The sequence below is a fragment of the Diabrotica undecimpunctata genome, chromosome 3 (genome assembly GCF_040954645.1).
Source record: "Diabrotica undecimpunctata isolate CICGRU chromosome 3, icDiaUnde3, whole genome shotgun sequence".
Classification (NCBI taxonomy): Eukaryota; Metazoa; Arthropoda; class Insecta; order Coleoptera; family Chrysomelidae; genus Diabrotica; species Diabrotica undecimpunctata.
The window spans coordinates 144,717,639-144,739,835 of record NC_092805.1 but is presented as its reverse complement, the minus strand read 5'-3'; the positions used below and the strand labels follow the sequence as shown (position 1 = coordinate 144,739,835).

Genomic DNA, 22,197 nt, shown 5'->3' with positions numbered 1-22,197 from the left:
AAGTTAAACCTTCACTGTAATTGCCATGGTTTTTTAATGCTAGTTTGTCTTCTCCGGTTTTTAACTATAAGTATTATTATTATTATTTGTAACAAAAAATCATAATTTTAATAACTTTACATATTTTGTAATCACGCCTAAAGGTCGAGCATGAATGAATATCATCCAATAAAATAACTTAAGATACTTATCTACGGGAGAACTCACGTACTGGCCTACGAATGCCAACAGAATTCCAGATTTGGTAGATTTTGCTGTAACAAAAGGGATATCTGACATCCATAGTTCAATAGAGTCAAACTTAGATTTAACATCAGATCACAGTACAATAGTAATAACTTTAAGAACACACATTATATGGAGAACACCACCACCCAAACTCACAACTAAAGAAACAAACTGAGATGTTTTCCAAAATTCTGGAAATACAAAAATTAGACTAGATATTAGGATAAAAGAAAACCAAGATGTAGAGAAAGCAGTAGACTATTTACCAACAGTTTTAGAAGCAACAGGATGGGAAGCAACACCATAGCGCTAAAGAAGTGTACAATAAAAGCATAATATCCCCCTTCATATAAGCGAACTGATATCAGAAAAAAAAAAGCTCGAAGCATATGACAACAAACGAAAAATCCACTTAATAAAACGTACCTTAACAGGATAAGTAATAGACTAAATAGAGCATTACATGAAGAAAAAGACGACTCTTTCCAGATTTATGTTTCGAACCTCTCACGTGAAAACCATTCTATATGGAAAGCTACAAAAAAGTTTAAACGACCGACAATAATAAACTCACCTTTAAGAAAAACAGATATTACCTGGGCCCGCACAAACGCAGAAAAAACAACAGTATTCGCAGAGCATCTTGCAACTGTATTCGCACCACCAGATACTAATAACAATGAAGATGATATAAGTATTTACCACGAAACTCCATGTCAACTATCTCTTTCTCTGACAAGATTTACTCCGACAGAGGTTCGACAACAAATAAAAATGCTAAATCCTAAGAAAGCTCCTGGCTATGATTTGATAACAGGAGAATTACTTCAGAAGCTACCGAGACATATATTATTAACAATAATATACAACAGCATACTACGTCTTCGATACTTTACAATACAATGGAAATTTGCTTAAGTTACTATGATTCCGAAACCCGGTAAGCCCTTAACGCAAACAAATTAATTTCGCCCTATAAGCCTACTCCCAATAATGTCGAAAGTATTAGAAAAGCTACTATTACATAAAATCGAGTTGTTCTCATAAACGAAATTATACCACACCAATCATCCAACAATGTCACAGAATAGTAAATATAATTAAAACAACTCTCAAAGAGAAAAAGTTTTGCGCTGGAGTGTTTCTAGATCAACAGGCATTTGATTAGGTATGGCATGAAGGTCTCCTCTACAAACTAAAATTACACCGAACAGACCAACTATATTTGTACTACTAAAATCATATCTTACTGACCGTTACTTCCAAGTCAAAATTGAAGATAGCTACTTAAACCCAGGGTAGCGTTTTGGGCCCATTTTTGTATCTGATATTTACAGCAGACGTTCCAATCAGCAATGATACCTTCTTAGCTACATTTGCCGATGACACGGGAATCTTGGCAGTAGATGTCAACCCCAATGTAGCATCACAAAAAGTACAAATTTATTTAGATCAATTACAAAACTGGCTTAATCGATAAAAGATGAATGTTAATGCTAGCAAACCAGTACAAATTAAAAGAGAAACTGAAACAAACCATGAAGTGGAGATATCCAGGAGTGGCTAGTATACCTGTTGAATACAAAGCACGTGGTGTTCGTGTGTATTAAGGTATAAAAAAAGTGCTTATTACAAGCTTAAATTTTTATTTTAAAAAGATCTTTTCGGAATTAAATCATTCCATCATCAGTTTAATAAAAAGTTGTTAAAAACATTGTATGGCCACATAAAAAACTTTGGAAGGACATGCGTATTAAAATATAATCCTCATGGTATTTATCAAGGTAATTGCAATAGACTTAACTTGTTGATTATTAAGAACTGAAAATGGGGGCATCTTACATGACCCCCTGTAGCTGGTGAGGTTTTGTCGACTTACATTACCTCTGATCTGTTCTGGAGTCTTGGGCTAACTAGCCCAAGTTAGGGCTTTGGCAGTGTGGTGTGGAAAATTGATTTCCCCAAAACTCGTAGATTTTTAGATATTATTACTAAGATAATAATATTGCATTACTAATGTAAAAACCGCACTAGTTTTAGATAAAAAAATATTTTTTCTATCATGACTTGTTAGAGTAATAATTGCTACTATGTATAATCCTGTTCGAATAACTAAATTAAACTGTACTAAAATTATTTAATATCTAAACAATTTTATTTTTTTTTTACTTTACTAACATACAATAAACAAAGGAACATATTTCAGGAAAGCAGTGGGACGAAAAACCACAACACATTTAACTATTTGAATTTTCTTTTGTGTTTCTGTAGGAAGCGTTATCTGCGGTGCTTAAAGAAAGCAAATATACGGCCGGGTCCGATTTGGGGCAACGGAAAGGAACAATATGGCTGACACGACAAAAATTTTGCATTGAATACAGGAGATAAAATGTATCGGCAAAGAATTTGCAGGAAGTTAGAAAATATAGCACCCAAAGAAAAAACTTATCATATCTAGGGCTGCTTTTGATTAACAAATATAATAGTATAACTGTTTTATTTAATTTTTACGTTTGTTTGATTTATTTTTGAATAAAGGAGTTGTGACATAATATTTGTGGAGATATATAAATATACTGCTTGCAAGAATATTGATTTACAGCAGAATAATAGTTAAAAAAAAAATTAATCATTCAGATTAAAAATCAGAATAAACCACAATTTGTGAAAACAAGTAAAAAATAAGAAAACTAAACAAGAAACAAATAAATTCGTATATGCGTAAGTTAAAAAAAACAGAAAATATTTATTAATTTTAGTACAGTAAAACCTGGATATAACGGACTACTTGGGGGAACGAGGTGTCCGTTAAAGCCAAAGTCCGTTATATAAAAATATGTTTAAGAAAAATTAAAAGGCTTTTTTTAAAAATATGTATGTACACTGTATTTAGATATATATAAAAAATACAAAATACAAACAAAATTCTATTTAATTGTTTTCGGACATTCGTCGTGAAGTGACGTTGTTGTTGATATCGACGCGCTTGCTGTCGGTAATCATGTTTTGAAAAAGGAATCAAGTTTCGTTTGCACTTTCGATGTTTGCTGTTTTTTTTATGACCAACTCTCTAAAATTACGAAAATGCTTAGAATACAGTTGAACTTCGTTATCTGATGAATATAATCAATAAATCCTCTTCGCTAACTTCACTTCCATCCTCACTTTTTGGGTTCATAACTTCATCTACTATTTCACTTTCAGTCATGATGTTATATCCAGGGTCACCTTCTCTAGCCCAGGGTCACCTTTTTTAGATCTACTTCTAGCCATTGCAAAACATCTTCCTCAGCTACATGTACTCCTACATTATTATTTATTGTCCTACAGAAATCAGTAACTTCCAAGCCTTCTATATCTGTGCATCTTGGCCCAGGGTCACCTTTTTTAGATCTACTTCTAGCCATTGCAAAACATCTTCCTCAGCTACATGTACTCCTACATTATTATTTATTGTCCTACAGAAATCAGTAACTTCCAAGCCTTCTATATCTGTGCATCTTGGCCATCAAACAAATTCTTCCAACCATTTTTTAATGTTTCTTTTTTTCCCTCTTCAATGCTGCAGAAAAATTAAAAATTGTTGATTTTAAATTGTAAGACCTTAAGTTTTGCAAGCTACGCTGTCCTCTTGAATATTCCGCATTATCTTCATCGTGCAATACAACCATTACTTCGTCTAAAAACTTGCGATACATGAGTTGATTAAGTGATGTTGTATTTTTTGGCAAAAACATACAGCTAAAGTTGCCATCTTCTGAACGTAGAATATTTTCAGAGGGGTGAGCAGGAGCGTTGTCTAGAAGCAATAAACATTTCACCTCTGCTCGCGGTATCCCCAATTTCTTCTCTTGAAATTTTCTTACTGAAGGTACCAATTCTTCGAAAAACCAATTTTTGAAAATATCTAGAAATGTGTCCTCTTATGCTAAATTTTATTGAAATTTTTGTAAAATACAGTGGTATGGGACGAGTTAAGCATGTATAATATTAACAGTACGTTTTATTTTTTTTTTCTACATTTGATAGAATTTTTTGTCCGTTATATCCGAAGTCCGTTAAATAGAAATCCGTTATATCGAGGTTTTACTGTATAATTATAATATTAAAATTTTGGTTATTAACAAATAATACAATCTGGACATTGAGCCAAAAATTGTTTCTACTTGTGCAGTATTCACAAAATACAAAGAACTCCTACTAATTATTACGTTTATTGTTCTGTATAATATTTATTACATCTTACCACTAAAAGTAAAACTAACTTGATATAAATAATGGTTATAATAATTAAGTATGCCATTATATCTATTTTGCTGGATATTTCTAATGACTAAGTGATTTTTTGACATGCGACCCTGAAAATGTAGGTAGAACAAAAGGATCACCATTTTCCAGGAAAATAATTCCTCAAGGTAAAAGAAGCTTAGGACATCTATTTTAAGGATCGTTTTCAATATATAGCATACATTAATTCATGTATAGTTATTTAATATTCAGTAAAACTTAATGAAGCAGAAAGTCTTGGCATATGTTAAGATCTCTTTTATAATTGTTTTGAAGTTAATGCTAAATATAAAATTGTAAACAATTTTAAAACGGTATAAAACGGTGGAAAATTAATAAAGTGCTTCAGTTAGACACCTAAATCTGCTCTGTATTTAGGGTATAGTTTTAAAGGTAAGAAATTTCTTTACTTTTGGAAAATTTATTTTCCAAAATAATAACTACATATACATTCCCTTTTGTAGTAAATCTTTACATCTATTACTTTTTTTTATTTGGTTTTCTGATTCGTAAGTTGCGTCTTGCAGAATGGTTTTGTCCAAATAAGCCCCCCATCAATTAATCAATTAATTTAACCGGTCTAGTTTTATGATTAAAATTGTCCTATGATCTGTCTCTGGAGTATCTATAAAAGTCTTTTATTTTGGCGTTAATTCTTTTACTCTTATTTTAGATTTTTCTTAGCATATTCGTATTTTAAACATCAATAATTTTTTATTTAAGATTATTTATCGTAAACACTGTGTTTTGAGTAACAGTTTAGTGTGGTCTCAGTATTTCTATCCTTTATATATTGAATTTTAAGTGATGGATTAAAAACCTCACCTATTTCTTAACTTGGCAATTATTTTTTTAATGCTTTCCAATTTTGCTTTTCCAATTACTCATTTCACCGTGCCAATCTTCTTTAATGTAATTTTTAAATAATATATTTTTGATCACATATTCTATGTCATAATATTCGTGATTCGTAATCAAATTAATTCGATTATCTGGATCGCTTGCGTATTATTGTGTATTTGGTATGGTTTACGAAAATTTTCTTGTCAATGCATTATTTTTGCCAGTAGAAAAGTACTACCTTTAGGTAAAGATGATCGGTGATATACTGCATTTTGGACCTTAAAGGTCCCTTATAAATTTGTACACGAGTTATTTGTAGGTACATTTGTTTAATGTCTATATGGGTTAGACATTAAGTTTAATTTACTGTAGTGATTTAAGTAGTGATTTATCTAAAATATTAAATATTTTACTGACTGGTATATTACCATAGGCCTCAGTGAAATCTGCAAATACCATATGGGTTTATTTATTAACTACATTTCTGTTTTTTTTTTTTTTAGTTAGGGAAAAATATTCCACTTAGTTTTAACCATTCTTTTTTAATTAATATATAGTCCATATTTCTTAGCTTTACAATTAAACATATTTAACATGCTTAGCCGTTTATTATCTGTTCTTATTGGTTTGATCTTGGTTAAGCCCAATAAAATTAAAGTCAATAAATTTTCAAAAATTCAATGGTATTTGAAACTCAAAAGTATCTTCTTCTTTGTGTGTTGTGCTTGTTTTCAAGCGTTGGCTACCATCGTGTTAAGCTTTTGAATCGTTTCTCCTTTAGCAGCTATATGAAACAATTCCTTGACCGTTCGACCTATCCTCTGTAATGTTATGCAGCCAGTATTGCTTTTTTCCGATCCAGCGTTTTTCTTATGATTAACCGGAGTAAGCGATATCTAGGTCCTCACAATAATATGACCAAAGTATTGGACCTTTTTCATTTTGATGATGTTAACCAATTCTCGCTCTTTGTGCATGGCCTCTAGCACACGTTCGTTAGATATATCTGGTGTGCACGGGATTCTGAGCATGCGACGGTAACACTACAACTCGAACGTTTTTAATTTGTTGAGATTTTTAATTTTTGTTGTCTAGGTTTTACATCCATAGAACAAAGCCTACCCAAAGTAGCACTTTAATACTCTTAGACGTGTGGTCAATGATAGACTTTTACTATACAATACAGAAAGCCAGTTAATAAAGCTTTTTTGTGCAAGTTCTATTCTGGTCGAAATTTCATATATTTCAGTTCTATCTGGTCGAATAATTGTCACTTTCAACACTGAAGTCATTCAGCTACCGAGATATCTAGGTTCCAACCTTTTTAAGATTTTATCTAATTTTAGTAATGAATCTTTGATGTTAATTTTTTAAACCAGCATCCACGATGTTTTCTGTGCATTAATTATTAAACCATTTTTAGTGCACTCGTTGTTTACAGCGTTCAACAGGGCTAAAAGATCTTGTAAACTTTCTATCAATGTGGCGGTGTCATCTGCGTATCTGATCTTATTATATAATTTCACCATCGATTTTAACACCTTCGCGACGATTATTTAACGGTTTCTCAAAAACTGGTTAGGTGTAGGAATTCAACAACATCGGTCTTCTTTATGTGCCGTCTTCTACCGAAGGTTGGCGACCATCAAATGATAGGTTTCTCTGTTTTGTGCCGCATGTATTATGTTCGCAGCTTCTGGTATTTGAAACCATTCTCTCAAGTTTCTCAGCCAGGATTTCTTCATTCTGCCCAAACCTCTTCTACCTTCAATTTTGCCTTCCACAATAAGCTGTAGCAGACTGTACTTATCATTACGGAACACATGGCCCAGGTATGACGCTTTTCTCCTTTTAAGAGTTGTTAACAATTCCATCTCTTGTCCCATTCGTCTTACGGTCTTAACAACATCGGTAGCATAACACATCTCTGTCTGATACCACGCTTTATAGAAACTTTAGCTGAAACTCCTTGATTTACCTTAATACAAGCGGTCTAATAGTAGTTAAGATTTTTGAGCAATCTAATGTCATATGTATCCAGACCAACTAAGGTAAAACATTGAAATAGCTATGTATTGAATATTCTATCAAAGACTTTTAAAATCTATAAAACATACGTTAATATTTTTCCTAAACTCAATGCTTATAAGAGTATTCCTAATCAAAAAAAAACTTCCCGAGTACCGATACCGTTTCGGAAACCCAACTGTTTATCACTAGTTATACGCTGAAAAAGCTTACATATGCGGCAATGCAATCTTTTTATAAAAATTCTAAGCGTATGTCTCATTAAACTGAAAAGTCAATAGTAGCTACACTATCTGACATTTCTTTATTTTTTTGGAAAAGATATAAATATTAATTCTAACCAGTTGTCTGATAATTTGCCGCTACTCTATATCTGGTTAAATAAGAAGGTAATAATCGGAACACTCTCATTATCTAAAAGTTGTAACAATTCTTCAGGTATTTTATCAGGACCAAAAGCCTTTTTTCACTGCTCTTAATCGATGGTCTTCTAAACTTCTGAGATTAAAATCGGTGAGCCTGTATCTCTGGTAGATATTATTTCTTGGTAGATGCTTTGGTTATCAACTAAAATGTATGAAGAAACTTTAAACTGCATTTATGGCACTATGATAATTACATTGGAAGCTACTAATAAAGTCATCTTTTAAAATTAAAAGTATATAAGTCGTAAATTGGTCCAAACCATCGCATTGACGTAAAAATCATTTTTTTTTCATATTGTTAGGTTCTTGATTTTTTTCTAAATGTTTCTATATTAATATTTTTAAGACAGTGATTTTGGCTCTCTCAAATAGTTTTTGAGTAATTTGGGGAGATCTATATCTTCAACTTGGTGTTTCGTTGTTTAACTTGCCGTTTGATTTCAGTTACATATCAACGTCTTATATGCTTTTGTTCATATTACTTTGTTATTTTTATGTTTGTGCATTTTTCTTTCTTATGAATGGTTGTCGCCTTTGAACTTCCTTTTAAAATTTCCATTATTAGTAAATTTAAAATCTAAATAGTTAAAGCTCATCATCATACTAATCTCATAATAATGTAAGCGGTCTGTTAGTTGTAAAATTTGGAATCTGTTTGCTGCCATTATATTTGCTTTGCTTTTAGTAATTTTTAGGCCGACTTTTCTGTTTTCGGATTCTACTCTTCGCAAAAGATGCAAGATTTCCTGCTCTGTGGCTGCCATAAGTGTGGTGTCATAAACAAATTTTAAGTTATAAATTTTTCTTCCAGCCACCGTTACTTCATACATCTTCATCCCTAAGACTTTTTATGATAAATTCATTAATTGCATGAAAACATTTGGAAGATGGGACGCACCCTTGTTTAACTTCGTTTCTATTTTAAAACGACTTGACTATTTCTAGACTCATACTGTTACTGTTGCGTGGGCAGACATATATTTTTGTTCTTTTCAAAAATCGCAGATATCGAGCAAAGTTCCTTATTAAATCTTGCATTAGGGCAAGACATGTTTAGATAGTATTGCATACAACAATCTAAAAGGTGATCTTGTTTTTAGAATTTTTTGATCAGTCAAAAATTTTCAATAACCTTTACAAGAATTTCATTAGACTTTCCTACTTTGGCATAAAAATGTCTCAGGATGATGATAGTTATTAGTTTGGGCTGGTGCTTATATTTTCTTATAGATGTCTATAGAATTTATCGACTTTTTGATCTTGCATAGCTGAGGTCAAAGCGTATATCTGGGTCTTAGATAGTTATATTTTTCGAAAAATTATTCTGGCGTAAACAGTTTATTTCACCAATTATTAAATTATTAAATCATTGATTTATTCATGTATATATATATATATATATATATATATATATATATATATATATATATATATATATATATATATATATATATATATATATATATATATATATATATATATATCATCATCAATTAGCCTACATTTGTCTACTGCGGAACCTAGGCCTCCCGTGCAATTTTCCACCTATTTCTTTCTTGAGCTTCTTGCATCCAGTTTATGGTGATGCGCTTGATATCATCCGTCCATCTAGTCGGTGGTCATCCTCTGCTTCGATATGCCTCTTGCCTTGGTCGCCATTCCAGAATCTTTCTGGTTCATCTATCATCCGTTAATCTGGCAACATGTCCGGCCCAAGCCCATTTAGCCATGGTTATTTTTTTAACTGCATCTGTGACTCCTGTTCTTCTTCTTATTTCTAGGTTTGGTACTTTATATCTGATGGTAATACCTAATATTGATCTTTCCATAGCGCGTTGTGTAACTCTTTATTTTATCTATTGTTGTTTTTGTCAGATTCAGTGTTTCTGCACCATATGTAAGTACCGGTAAAGTTAAGTACTGGTTAAAAACCTTTCTTTTTAAACAAACTGGGATAATAGACATGAAAATGTTATTTAATCTACCAAAGGCAGCCCATGTGAGACCTATCCTTCTTTGTATTTCAGTTGTCTGATTATATTGGCCTAAGCGAATCTCATACCCTAGATATTTGTAAGCTATGACTTGGTCGATGCTATGGCTCTCAATCAGAATTTTACCGCTGACTACAAGGTTGGTCATAAATTTTGTCTTTGAGGTGTTAATTTTAAGACCAAATGTTTTTGACACTTTATAGAGCGTGTGCAGCATTTTTGTAGCTTTATCAACTCTATCAGATATTAAAACGATGTCATCGGCAAATCTTAGGTGGTTTAGATCTTCCCCATTTATATTAATCCCCATGTTATCCTTCCGTTCCATTTGCTTGAACCAATATTCAAGAACAGCTGTAAACAATTTAGGGATATCATCTTGTCCAATTCCACGTTCTTTTCGAGACTTCTTGGTATCTTCATAAAGGCGGACATAAGCTGTACCAGATTGGAAATACTTTTAATCAAGGCGATATATTGGTAGTCAATGCGGCAGTCAGCCAATGCTCGAAGCATTTTATAATGATCTACAGTATCAAACGACTTTTCATAATCTACGAATATAAGGAAGATAGGCTTGTTATACTCTGTACACTTTTCTATTAGCGTTTTTATAACTTTTAGATGGTCATTTGTTCTGTATCTGGAGCGGAACCCAGGCTGTTCACAAGGTTGGTAACTATCCAGTTTGTTCACAAGCCGTTTTGTTATTATCTTCATGAATAGTTTGTATGTATGGGAGAGCAAACTAATAGGTCTGTAGTTTTTTAGTCTGAAAGGTCTGAAAAAGGTTATCACCTTTTTTGTGCATTATGGTAATTATTGCATTATGCCACTGAGAGGGGGTTACGCCTCTTGTCAAACAAGTATTGAACATCTTTTTTAACACATTTACTAATGTTCCTCCTCCTTCTTTGATATGTTCAATGACTATCCCATCTTCTCCAGGTAATTTATTGTTTTTTATCTCCGAGAGAGCTGATTTTATTTTCTCTGTTGTGATATCTGGGATGTCTTCTGAGCCTACATTTTGAACTTTTGGTATTTGATTTTGATCAGGATCTGGAAGTTCTTCTCGCTTGTACAATAATTCTGAGTAAAAATCTTAAGAAATTTTTTAAATACCTTCCTTATTTGTTGTAGTTTCTCTTTTTTTATTTACAAATATTTTTTGATCCTTGATGGCTTGAGTTATGTATTCAGTGTTGTAATTTCTGACATATTTTCGAATGGATTTTGTGATATCTTTATTTAACTGTCTAAGCGTTATAAAATTATCTGTGTATTTGTCTTTCAATTATCTTCTTTTGTTTATAAGATCTTTTGTAGCTTGAGTGAGTTTATCCATCTTGTTTTTCCTTTTTCCTTATATTCTCCATAAGCGTTTCGAATCGCACTATTTATTCGCATGTTTGTCACCTCTATATCTAATGCATTTTCATTTAGATGTTCTACTTCTTTCAGTTCTATATATATATATATATATATATATATAGAAATGTTTCTTCAACGTTGAGTTTCCAAAAAAAAATCTTTATTTCGAAATAAAAGTTACAATTTTGAGAAATACTACAAACTACTACATTTAATGATTTTAAACTTGACTATTAAAACATAATAATTACAATAATACTAAAAATATTGATTTCTTCCTATTTATAACGTCGGATATCGGAATCTGCTGATTCTTAATAGTAAGGAAGCTTATGGCTACATTTCTATATATAATTTTGCTATAATTTATACAACTGATTATAAACTAAATTACTTAATCCTTTCAATTTCTATTTCTAGATGCATCTTCAATACACACTCATCTTTATTTTCATCAATCTGTATTGTTTTACTTGCTCACCATATTACGTAAATAATCTTTCAAAACGTGCAGAAAAATTCTGTGGCAGCCGATTAACATCTATGCTGAATTTGGTATGTCGAGGAAGGTATTACGGACCAAGCAACAAAAGAAGTACACGTAAGTAGACATACCTATAATTGAATACATAAAGTCTAAAAACATTAATAAAATATTCATCGGTTTACAAAATTTGAAAGATTTACTCTTGGTTTGTGAAATGTTTGTAAAAGATATTTAAAGATTTTAATAATTACTCTAGTTTAGTAGTTATATGTGCAAAATACTTTTATCATTTGTAACAGCTTGTAAATTTCTTCTTCTTGAAGTTTATATGTCTAAATTTTGTTATAAATTAATGTAATCTAATTATTAAGGTAATCAAATCTTAAGTGTTGTATATGTCTTAATTTATATTAATGTAACAATACATTTTAATTTGTAACTTTGTCGGTTTATAATATACTTCATGTGTTCAGCTTCTGCTGTAGCGATTGCTAATTGGCGATTATCAACCGGCATAAACACGGTTGAACGTTACAATTCTCGGAGATTATAATTAGAACTCATTACATTAAACATTACACTATTCTAATGATCAGGACATAAGATATTGCTCTAGTTGATAACAGTTTCTTTAATTTAATAAATACTAATTCCGCTTTTTCAATGAGAGTATATATACCAAGTTATATATATACCAAGCGATATATACCACTTCTTACTTAAATCAGATACCAAGAACAATACAACATCACAGATAACTAACTTGACTGTTATATCCATTAACAACTAACCTACTTTAATAATTAATTTTCATTAACTAAAAAAGATAACATTCCCTTGCTTTTCTTAGATAAATCTCGATAAGATATTATAATAATACATGAACAATATAATATAATTAAAAAAGAAAATCTAAAGTAATATTTCCCTATACTGGGATTTAATTTCATTTGGTTTTACCAATGAACCTTAACGACATAAAGATTCAAAAGAACTATTTGAATTTGTCAGCACATGCGTTCTGGCTAAAACAGAACCTTACATTTAAACTTTCTAACAATCAAAAATTTAGTTATTGCCGACAATTCAAAGAATTACCTTCTTTTAAATGTAGTTACATTGGGTTTTTCGATTAACCTTGGGTAAACCTTTACGTTTTAAGTTCAAAGCTACCATACATTTCCAACGTTAAAAAAACTTTTTTTTTGTACATAGTAACAAAAAACACCATTATGTTGTTACTAGCATAGTTTTTTAATATTCTAACTTTACAATTCTAAGTTACAGTAGGATCAATAATGTTTTTAATAGATAATATATGGTAGCTTATTATAATTTATTCTCTTTCAGCCCTAAAGAAGCCAAATTAATTCTCTTTGGCGAAAACGTTCGGCGAAACAATTGATACTCAGTAGAGTCTTTCATACAGATTTCCCCAATTTTTAAGAGTTTACTATATATATATATATATATATATATATATATATATATATATATATATATATATATATATATATATAATATTTATAATTAATAGCCTGACAATTTTTCTTCATTCTGTACAGTACTTAGTTTTTTCTCTACAATTTCTAAGACCTTTTTCTTTAAGATCATTTTCTGCTTTATCACTTTCTTGATTGACCTACTCTTCTTTTGTCGCTCATCTCTGTATTTACTTATATCGTTATTATTCTTTATTATTTTAATATTTCCAAGTGTCCCAACCGTGTAAATATTATTTTTATTGCTTCTGATACCACAGGCTCTTTAAAAAGACTAATGATCTTGGCATTGGTTTGTCTTTTATATATCTCTCCCTCTTTAACACTTACACAAATTGTTCTCAATGTTTTCCTTTCTCATAAAAATAGAATAACCATCGTCTCATATTTTTAATCGAGTGTTTTGCCTTGCAATTCTAAAAGGCACAGATTAAAGCAAAAATCTGAAGTTCGGTTTTGTCAGCCATAATATCTTCGCATTTCTACTTTGGTGTTTTACAATAATATTAGTATTAAAAATAAAAAACTATCTTAATGATATTAATGTGGCCTTTGGTCAGCGTCTATCTCACTTTTGATTACTGTAAATATATTGAAGGGTAATTCTTATAATGTATTCTTTTCACGTGCTTTACCTATCTTATATTTTTATATTTCACGTTAAATGTTTTCATTATGCTATTGACTTATTTATTTATTTATTTTTCAGATAACGACCTAATGAATATGGACAGTGACTTTTTAAACACCATCGATTCAGATTACAGTAACAACGATGTACTTTATCCTTACCTTTCAAAGGATACCGTACTCTCTCTTCTTCCCAACAAAATTCGAAAGTCACATGGAATTGTCAACGAATGTTGCTATAATCCTTGTACGGTGGACACCATGAAAGAATATTGTGATTACTAGATCAGAAGAAATTCTCAGTAAAGATTGTTTACTAAAAGATTTATATTATGTTCAATTTTAATTTATTTGTAATAAATTGCATTAAAAAATTTTCGTTCTCAAAGTAATTTATTTAACACTTCATTAGTTGCGCTGTACCTGTGAGTCAGATGCTACCCATCTCGCTAGATTTATCATATTATCTGCCTAATCGTGGACCTCAACATTCATTTGTCTCCCAAAAAAGGAAAATGCTAGAGAACGCACCGACCACCGTACCATAAGCCTGATGTCTTACACACTTAAATTGTTTTTAAAGATCATTCATAAACGCATTTACAAAACACTTGATATGGATATTGAAGAAACTCAATTTGGATTCCGTAATGGCGTAGGTACCCGTGAAGCTCTATTTGCATTCAACGTACTAATCCAGAGATGCTTGGATGTGAACCAAGATATGTACGTCTGTTTCATAGACTACAACAAAGCTTTCGACAAAGTCCGCCACAAAGAACCAATGGACATCCTCAAAGCAAAACAACTACAACACAATGACCTTCGAATTATAACAAATCTATATTATAAACAGCAGGCACACGTACGCATGAATGAACACACATCAGAAGAGTTCGAAGTTAAAAGAGGAGTGCGACAGGGGTGTGTATTGTCACCACTACTATTCAATGCATAATCTGAAGAAATTATGAAAAGAGCTCTTGAGGGAGAAACAGCAGGAATCAAGGTCAATGGAACACCAATTAACAACATTAGATATGCGGACGATACTATCATAATAACAGACAACCTCCAAGACCTCCAAAAGCTAATGAACAAGATAGTTGAGTATGGAGAAGAATATGGATTGTCAATAAACACCAAGAAAACCAAATTTATGAGGATATCAAAAACCCAAAATAATGGTGAAAGCCTGACAATTAACGGTAGTGCTTTAGAACAAGTTGAAAACTACCACTATCTTGGCACAATAATTAATCACAGAAACGATTACTTCAAAGAGATCAAAGTTCGAATAGAGAAAGCAAGTACCAACTTTAATAAAATGAGAAAGGTACTTTGTGCAAGAGAACTAAAATTGGACTTGAGAGTTAGGCTGGCAAGGTGTTTCTCGATTCTGCTTTATGGGATAGAAGCACGGACACTTAACGCGTCGACTGCTAAAAAGTTGGAAGCATTTGAAATGTGGGTGTATAGAAGAATCCTGAAGATATCATGGACCGAGCATGTAACAAACAACGAAGTCATGAGAAGAATCAACAAAAGAATGGAAGTATTGGAAACCATCAAGACACCAAAGCTGCAATATCTGGGGCATGTTATGCGTAATGAGAGATACAACCTACTTCAATTGATTATACAAGGGAAAATCCAGGGCAAGAGAAGTGTAGGAAGAAGAAGAATCTCATGGTTGCGTAACTTGAGGGAATGGTACGGATGCACATCAATTAAACTATTCAGAGCAGCAGCATCTAAGATCAGAATAGCCATGATGATTGCCAACCTCCGTCGCAGAGATGGCACGTGAAGAAGAAGAAGAATCGTGGACAAATTGGCTGTGACGCATATAAATGCAGTTTTTTGCCTAAATTGCTCTAAAATATCACTGAAAATGATAATTTCACTATGCTGGAATTATAAAATGTGGGCTTAACTTTTTATTAAACAAAATAAGAAACAAATTCAAGAAATTCAAAATGTTTTCTCCTTTTTTTACATAAATCTCAAGAACATATATTTATTTCAGAACAATTTTGTCTTGGCCATAAGATAATGCTAGCTTTAAATCTTAAAATTGTTATTATAAAAAATAAACAGTTAAAAAAAAGTATCAAATTTAGGACCCATATATTTCGAGAAAGAAAACTATTTGTTACACTTAATTATGACAAAAAATTTGATTAAAACTGATTTAAAAGTTTTAGAAGAAAAGAAAAGTTTAAAAGTTTTAAGAAGAACTACGAACAATATATGCAACAACATTTGGCTAGTCTGGAACTAAAGTGGTCTAAGTAGCAAAACCACTTTTTCGAGAAAATTAAAAAAATACATTTTAATGTATAAAGCGGTTGGTACAGGAAATAAAACAAAAAATTTTATACAAAAGTTTAATTACGGTTACCAAAAATCTTACAAACATAAAAAAATCGTTACTGCTAACTGAACTTCATTTTGTAAATTTTTTGTTATTTAAAAATGTTACATATAATATTTTAGAATTATTAAAAATGGTTAAGTAAACTTCCAAATCCAAATCTTCACCTCGAAATGGTGGTAGTATGTCTTCATTATCCTCCCTATCACCTCTGCGATTGTAATGGGGTAAAGAAAGATAAAATGGATGATCACAGGAAGTACAAATTGTAGCATTTTATTTATATCTTTCATTTTATTAAAAGATAAGTGTCTAATATCTGCGGCAACCTCCGGCGAAAAGTTTTTTAATACCTGTGCAAATTCTTGAAAAGAATTCATTTTATTTAGATCTATAGCATTATAAGTATCCGAGTAATCATCATTGAAAAACATTACCGATGTATTTTTGGAGAACTTAATTCTGCGTATTTGAAAAATCATGACGCAAGAACTCCGCAGGGCATGAGGTGACTTAAAAATCTTCAACTTGTCGAATGACACAAACTTATCCACCATATTTTTTACATGAAATGGGTGGCGCTTTCGACAATTTGAAATTAATTCCATCCATGCTTCAGTTGTGTACACTGAGGTTAAATTCTGTGCCCTACTAGTAAATGAAAAATCGCCATCGTTTGGTAAATATGTATAACCGGTAATCAGATAATTTACATAGATATCTTGAATGTTCGGTAAAACGTTAACCATGTACATAAGAAAATGTAACAAATTCCAGTTCCGATTTTGTCCCCCACAACAGTCACTAAAGAGAACAAGTTTTGTAGCATGAGGGGGAATGCCATTTTTAAAATAGTGATATAAACAACTTATCACTTCTTGAGAACCTCTAACCCCTTTGATCTCATACCACATGTTCATAAAAACGTTTTCTCCACCACTTTCATAAGTATGAATTCCTAACTTTAACATATGCATCTGCCTTAAGTAATACACCTCACCGGTATTTATGAGAGGTAAGAGAAGTGGTCGTTTCAAATCAAATGTAATTAATACACCTGTACTATCCGGCTTCACACACTCGTTTTTGTAATCTTTCAGAAGTTTCCTAGATTTTGAGCCAGAGCAATATGCTGGTCCCTTTGTATTTTTACTTCTTCTGATTTTTTTTATTACTTTCTTTTAAATTTAAGTAATCACTGGCCTACCTTGGAAGATCTAAAAAATTCTTTATGTTGCAGATTGGAAACCTATAAGAGTAGGTTAAGAGTTTCATGCAGCAAAATGTAAAGTTTATCTCTGCATGAGCAAAAATCAAAATTGTTTTTTTAACTTTCACAACAAATAATGTGTTAAAAATAAACTAGTTATTAACATTTGTAATAAATGACAATGTGTGTACTTAATATTACTAATAAAGGTTGTAAAATGTTGTAATTTATTTGTTTTGTGTTCTAGGGGGACTAGTCATACACTCCCAATACTCACAAATGTGTCAGTCACACAATTGTGCATGTCATATACTCCTGGGAAACACAATTGTGAGTATCCATAAAATCTGTCAAAGTGACAAAATTTTGAAAAAAAATAGTATATCTCTTTGTTCCCATATAAATTGAAAAATAGACTGAACAACTTTATATGTCAACTAACATTGTTTCGGGAGTGTAAGGGATATCATCAGCAAAGAGAAAAAATTTTGCATCGATTTTTAAGTTAGTGATTTATAAAGGTAAGGAAAAGTAGAAGAGCCATACTGAACCTTGTGGTACTTCACAGACAATGCTTTTGTGACTAGAGTCAGTACCATTTGCTCTAAGTAGTTGTTTTCTATTCCCCAAGTAAGATTAGAACCAATTTAAAGAAATACCTCGAATTCTGTAGAAATTTAGTTCTTTTATTAAAATTTCGCGATTTGCACAATCACAAGCTTTGACATAATCACAGAAAACTGTGGCAATATAAAGATGATTGTTTAGTGCTTGATAGACCTTATGTTGTATAAAAAACATAGCATCACGAGGCCTACGCATTAAAACAAGTGACCTATATACCAATGTTCTTAGTGAAGAGTTTGATATAATCCTATTAACTGAAACATGGCTTATAGATAGAATCTCCGATGAAGAACTTTTTGATAATCGCTACATAGTCTTCCGCAAAGATAGGGCCAGTGGCAAGACATTGGATGGTGGTGGAGTTATGGTAGCATTAAAAAAGAAATTTATTGTAGAAAGTATTAAAGTTAATTGTAATATAATTGTTGAGTGCTTGTTACTTAAGGTAAGGTTTAAAACATATTCATTTTATGTCTCCTGTGTATATATACCTCCTGGTATAAGGTTAGATATTTATGAAGAACTTTTAGAACTTTATAACCAAGTATTGTCAGAAAATGTTAATATTATCATATTTGGAGATTTTAATATTCCTGGATTTATTAACTTAAGTTGTGAAAAGAGCAGCTTGCTTAAAGAATTTCAAAATCTAAACAATTTAAATCAATATAATACAATTTCAAATTGTAAAAATAAATTGCTTGATTTTATACTGTTAAACATATCCATAACCAATCTAACTAGGTCTGGGTCTCCTTTGGTACCTGAAGATTATTATCACCCAGCACTAGAAATGTTACTAGAATATAAAGATAATTCATACACTGAGAGTAATATACAACAGTCTTATAGGTATGATTATGCCAGGGGGGACTTTAATCTTCTGTATCAATTAATAAGGGACACTGACTGGTCAGATATGTATAATTGTATAACTGCTACAGATTGTATTAATCAATTAATCAATCAAGCCATCCCAAAAAAAATTATTAAAAATAGACAAAAACAGAAATATCCAGCTTATTTTAGTATAGACCTTATTAAAAAAATCAGACAAAAAACAAATTAAGCAAACATATAAAAATAGGGAAAGCTAGTGCTATCGATAACAATAAATTCAAGAGTCTTAGAAATACTATTAAAAAGCAAATCAAAAATGAATTTATGCAGCATCAAAATAATATTGAAGATAACATTTTGCATGACCCAAATAGCTTTTGGACATTCATAAGAAGTAGGAGACAAACCAGCGGTTTTCCTCACGAGATGTCTTTAAATGATCATACATATACAGGCCCTCAGGATATTGCCATGGCTTTCTCTTATCATTTTAGCTCAATTTATCAGGTATCATCCACACATCAGGGTAGTTCACAGGGATCTTTTAACTTTTCAGTTATTAGTGAAGAGGATGTGAAGGTTAGTATAAAAAAATTAAAGCCAAAAAAGGCCACTGGTAGTGATAATATCCCTGCCTATATTTTTAAAGGATGTTCTGATATACTCGTATTTCAAAAGCCATTATCACATCTATTTAATCTATCTCTTAAAACTAACACCTTTCCAGACAAACTCAAGGAGGCTACCATTACTCCAGTTTTTAAATCAGATAATAGAAACAATATAGAAGACTATCATCCTATAAGTATCCTTAATTCCCTGGCTAAAATATTTGAATCTATTCTCTATATGAATATACTGAACAATTTTGAAAATGAATTTGCTCCAGAACCACATGGTTTCTTGCCTGGGTTATCCACAACTAGTAATCTGTGCATTCTGTCTAATTTTACTAGTGACGCAATAAATAATAAACTCCAATTAGATTTAATAATGACTGACTGCTCACAGCCTTTGATATGGTTGACCATGGCATTCTTTTATCGAGATTGAATGAGTTTGGTTTTTCGCATGATGATTGTAAATTTATAAAATCGTATGTGGATTCAAGGTTACAACAAGTCAAAATTGGTAGGTATTTATCAGATAAATTTCAGGCTACATCTGGTGTCCCCCAAGGGAGCAACTTAGGGCCCTTGTTTTTCTTAATTTTTGTCAACTCACTACCACAATCTCTTAAATTTTCTTCTAGTTTGATCTATGCTGATGATTTTAAGCTTTTTAAGACTATACATATTTCAAATGATTGTCAGTTACTACAGGAGGACCTGACCTCAGTTGTGGAATGGTTTAGGGACAACAATATGATCTTGAATATTAAGAAGTGTAGAGTCATATCTTTTACTCGCAAAATCTACTACATTCAAAATAATTATAGAATTGGCAATTGTGTAGTATCTAGGAAAACCAAATGTAAAGATCTGGGAATATACTTACAGGCTAACATGAAATTTAATGAACACCATATAAATATTGTTAATAAGGCCTACAAAATATTGGGATTTGTAATAAGAAATTCCAAACACTTTAGTATAAACACAACCATTAGACTATATAACGCTTTAGTCAGACCAAACTTGGAATATGCATCAGTGATATGGACTCCTGAAGCCAAAGTTCATATTAATCATATAGAAAAGGTACAAAAAAGATTTCCAAGGTATTTATACCTTAAGAAATACAATGTGTATACTCACCTTACGCCATAAAAAGAGTTGCTTCAAATATTTGGCTTGCAGTCATTAGAGCAAAGAAGAAACATGCATTGTGTTGTGTTTATTCATAATATCATTAACAATGTTAAATAAAAGACATGTGGTTTGATCAACTTTATTAGGTTTTATGTGCCAAAAGTCAACCTAAGGGTAAACAGTAATGACCTATTTTCTTGTAGTCCATACAATTCTTGTGCAATAATAAACTATATATGCAATATCAGTGTAATGAGTTAATAAAGATCTGTGATATAGACCTCTTTACCTGTAGTGTAAGGGATATTAAAAAATGTTATGAATAGATAAGTAATGGACTGAATTTTAAAATTTGATTAACTTATGTTCTTTTTTTTTAATGTGTTTTACTTTCTGTGTTTTTATTTTGTACTTGTGTGTATATTGTAGTTTGTGTGTGTATATTTTTATACCAAGTAATGAGCACTCTTACATGTAATTACTACCTAGGTGGTGTTTGTAAGTTTTAATAAATAAATAAATAAATAAATAAATCACTGGTATATTTATTAGATAAAAAGCCGAACTGACTTTGTGATAATAATGTTGTTTTCAACGAGAAAGGATATAAGTCTGGGTTTTGTAAGTCTCTCAATAATTTTAGATAGGACCGGTAGTAAGGCAGTAAGTCTATAATTTTTTCACCACCCTTATGAAGATGAATAATCATGGAGTTTAGGCACTATGAAAATATACCTTTTTCAGGGGAATCATTAATTAGTGAGATCAGGACTTTCAACACATTTCTTGGGAGACTTAAGAAAATTTTTATGGATACTCCATCAGTACTACATGAAGATTAGATTTTGATACTATTGATTGTTTGGATTAGTTCAGATTTATCAACTAGTCTTATAAAGAATGAATTCGAGACCTTTTTTGACTTTTGACTTTGAATTTTTAGCTGATATTACGTTGTTAACCATTTGTAAATGATGTTTTTAAAAAACAAGTAATTTTGTTAGTTACTTATAATTCGACCTGACTATTCTTTTTTACAACTGATCCAATCCCTAAATAACTAGCGTTCTGCTTAGCCATTGGCTACCCAAAAAAGACACCGTTCAAACTCTTATTTATTATAAATGATGAATCTTACAGCCTCATATAGTATTGCCATGCTGGCAGATATTTTATCAACTCTAGTAAAATTATTAAACTTGCAATATTTGTCCAAGTTTTCATGCAAATATCTCTTTTCATAAAACATGTAAATCTATAGCATTAAATTTCCTTCGCGAATATTTCGTTTCAAGAAAAATATTTTCAGAATATATATTTTCTAGTTTGATTCAGCCAAAGGCAATAATATATAACAGGGTAAGTTACTTCGAAGAAATATGACATCAGAGCTGGAAGTATATGTAAGATAGTTAGATTTTACCTAAGAGAATTTTGTTACAAAAAATAAAGTGTAATACACTAGTTGTAGAAAAGTCATTGGTCGATAAAATTAATTATTCAAATGGTAATTAAATAATTTTATTTTTTCTTTATTTAAAAATTACTAAGGCAATTGACAGTCGGTTTGGACTAAATATTCCAAATATCTTAA

The 22,197-nt window shown here is 31.1% G+C and overlaps 2 protein-coding genes across 2 annotated transcripts in view; one reads left to right on the top strand and one right to left on the bottom strand.

Annotated features, from left to right (window-relative positions):
- LOC140436080 (uncharacterized) overlaps nt 1-22,197 on the bottom strand; it is a 1,443,853-nt gene that overhangs the window by 1,340,066 nt on the left and 81,590 nt on the right. The gene's annotated exons all lie outside the window — the stretch shown is intronic.
- LOC140437508 (insulin-like) lies at nt 4,851-14,173 on the top strand. The gene is made up of 3 exons (XM_072527077.1): nt 4,851-4,908; nt 11,600-11,780; nt 13,878-14,173. Exons 2-3 carry the CDS (start codon nt 11,600-11,602, stop codon nt 14,081-14,083), a joined length of 387 nt encoding a protein of 128 aa, XP_072383178.1. The 5' UTR covers nt 4,851-4,908; the 3' UTR covers nt 14,084-14,173.

What these genes read in the sequence shown, in the direction of transcription:
- LOC140437508 (XM_072527077.1), top strand. Translation starts at nt 11,600, where the DNA reads ATGCATCTTCAATACACACTCATCTTTATTTTCATCAATCTGTATTGT. An exon ending in AAGCAACAAAAGAAGTACAC is followed by an intron (nt 11,781 to 13,877) that starts GTAAGTAGACAT and finishes TTTATTTTTCAG; the next exon opens with ATAACGACCTAATGAATATG.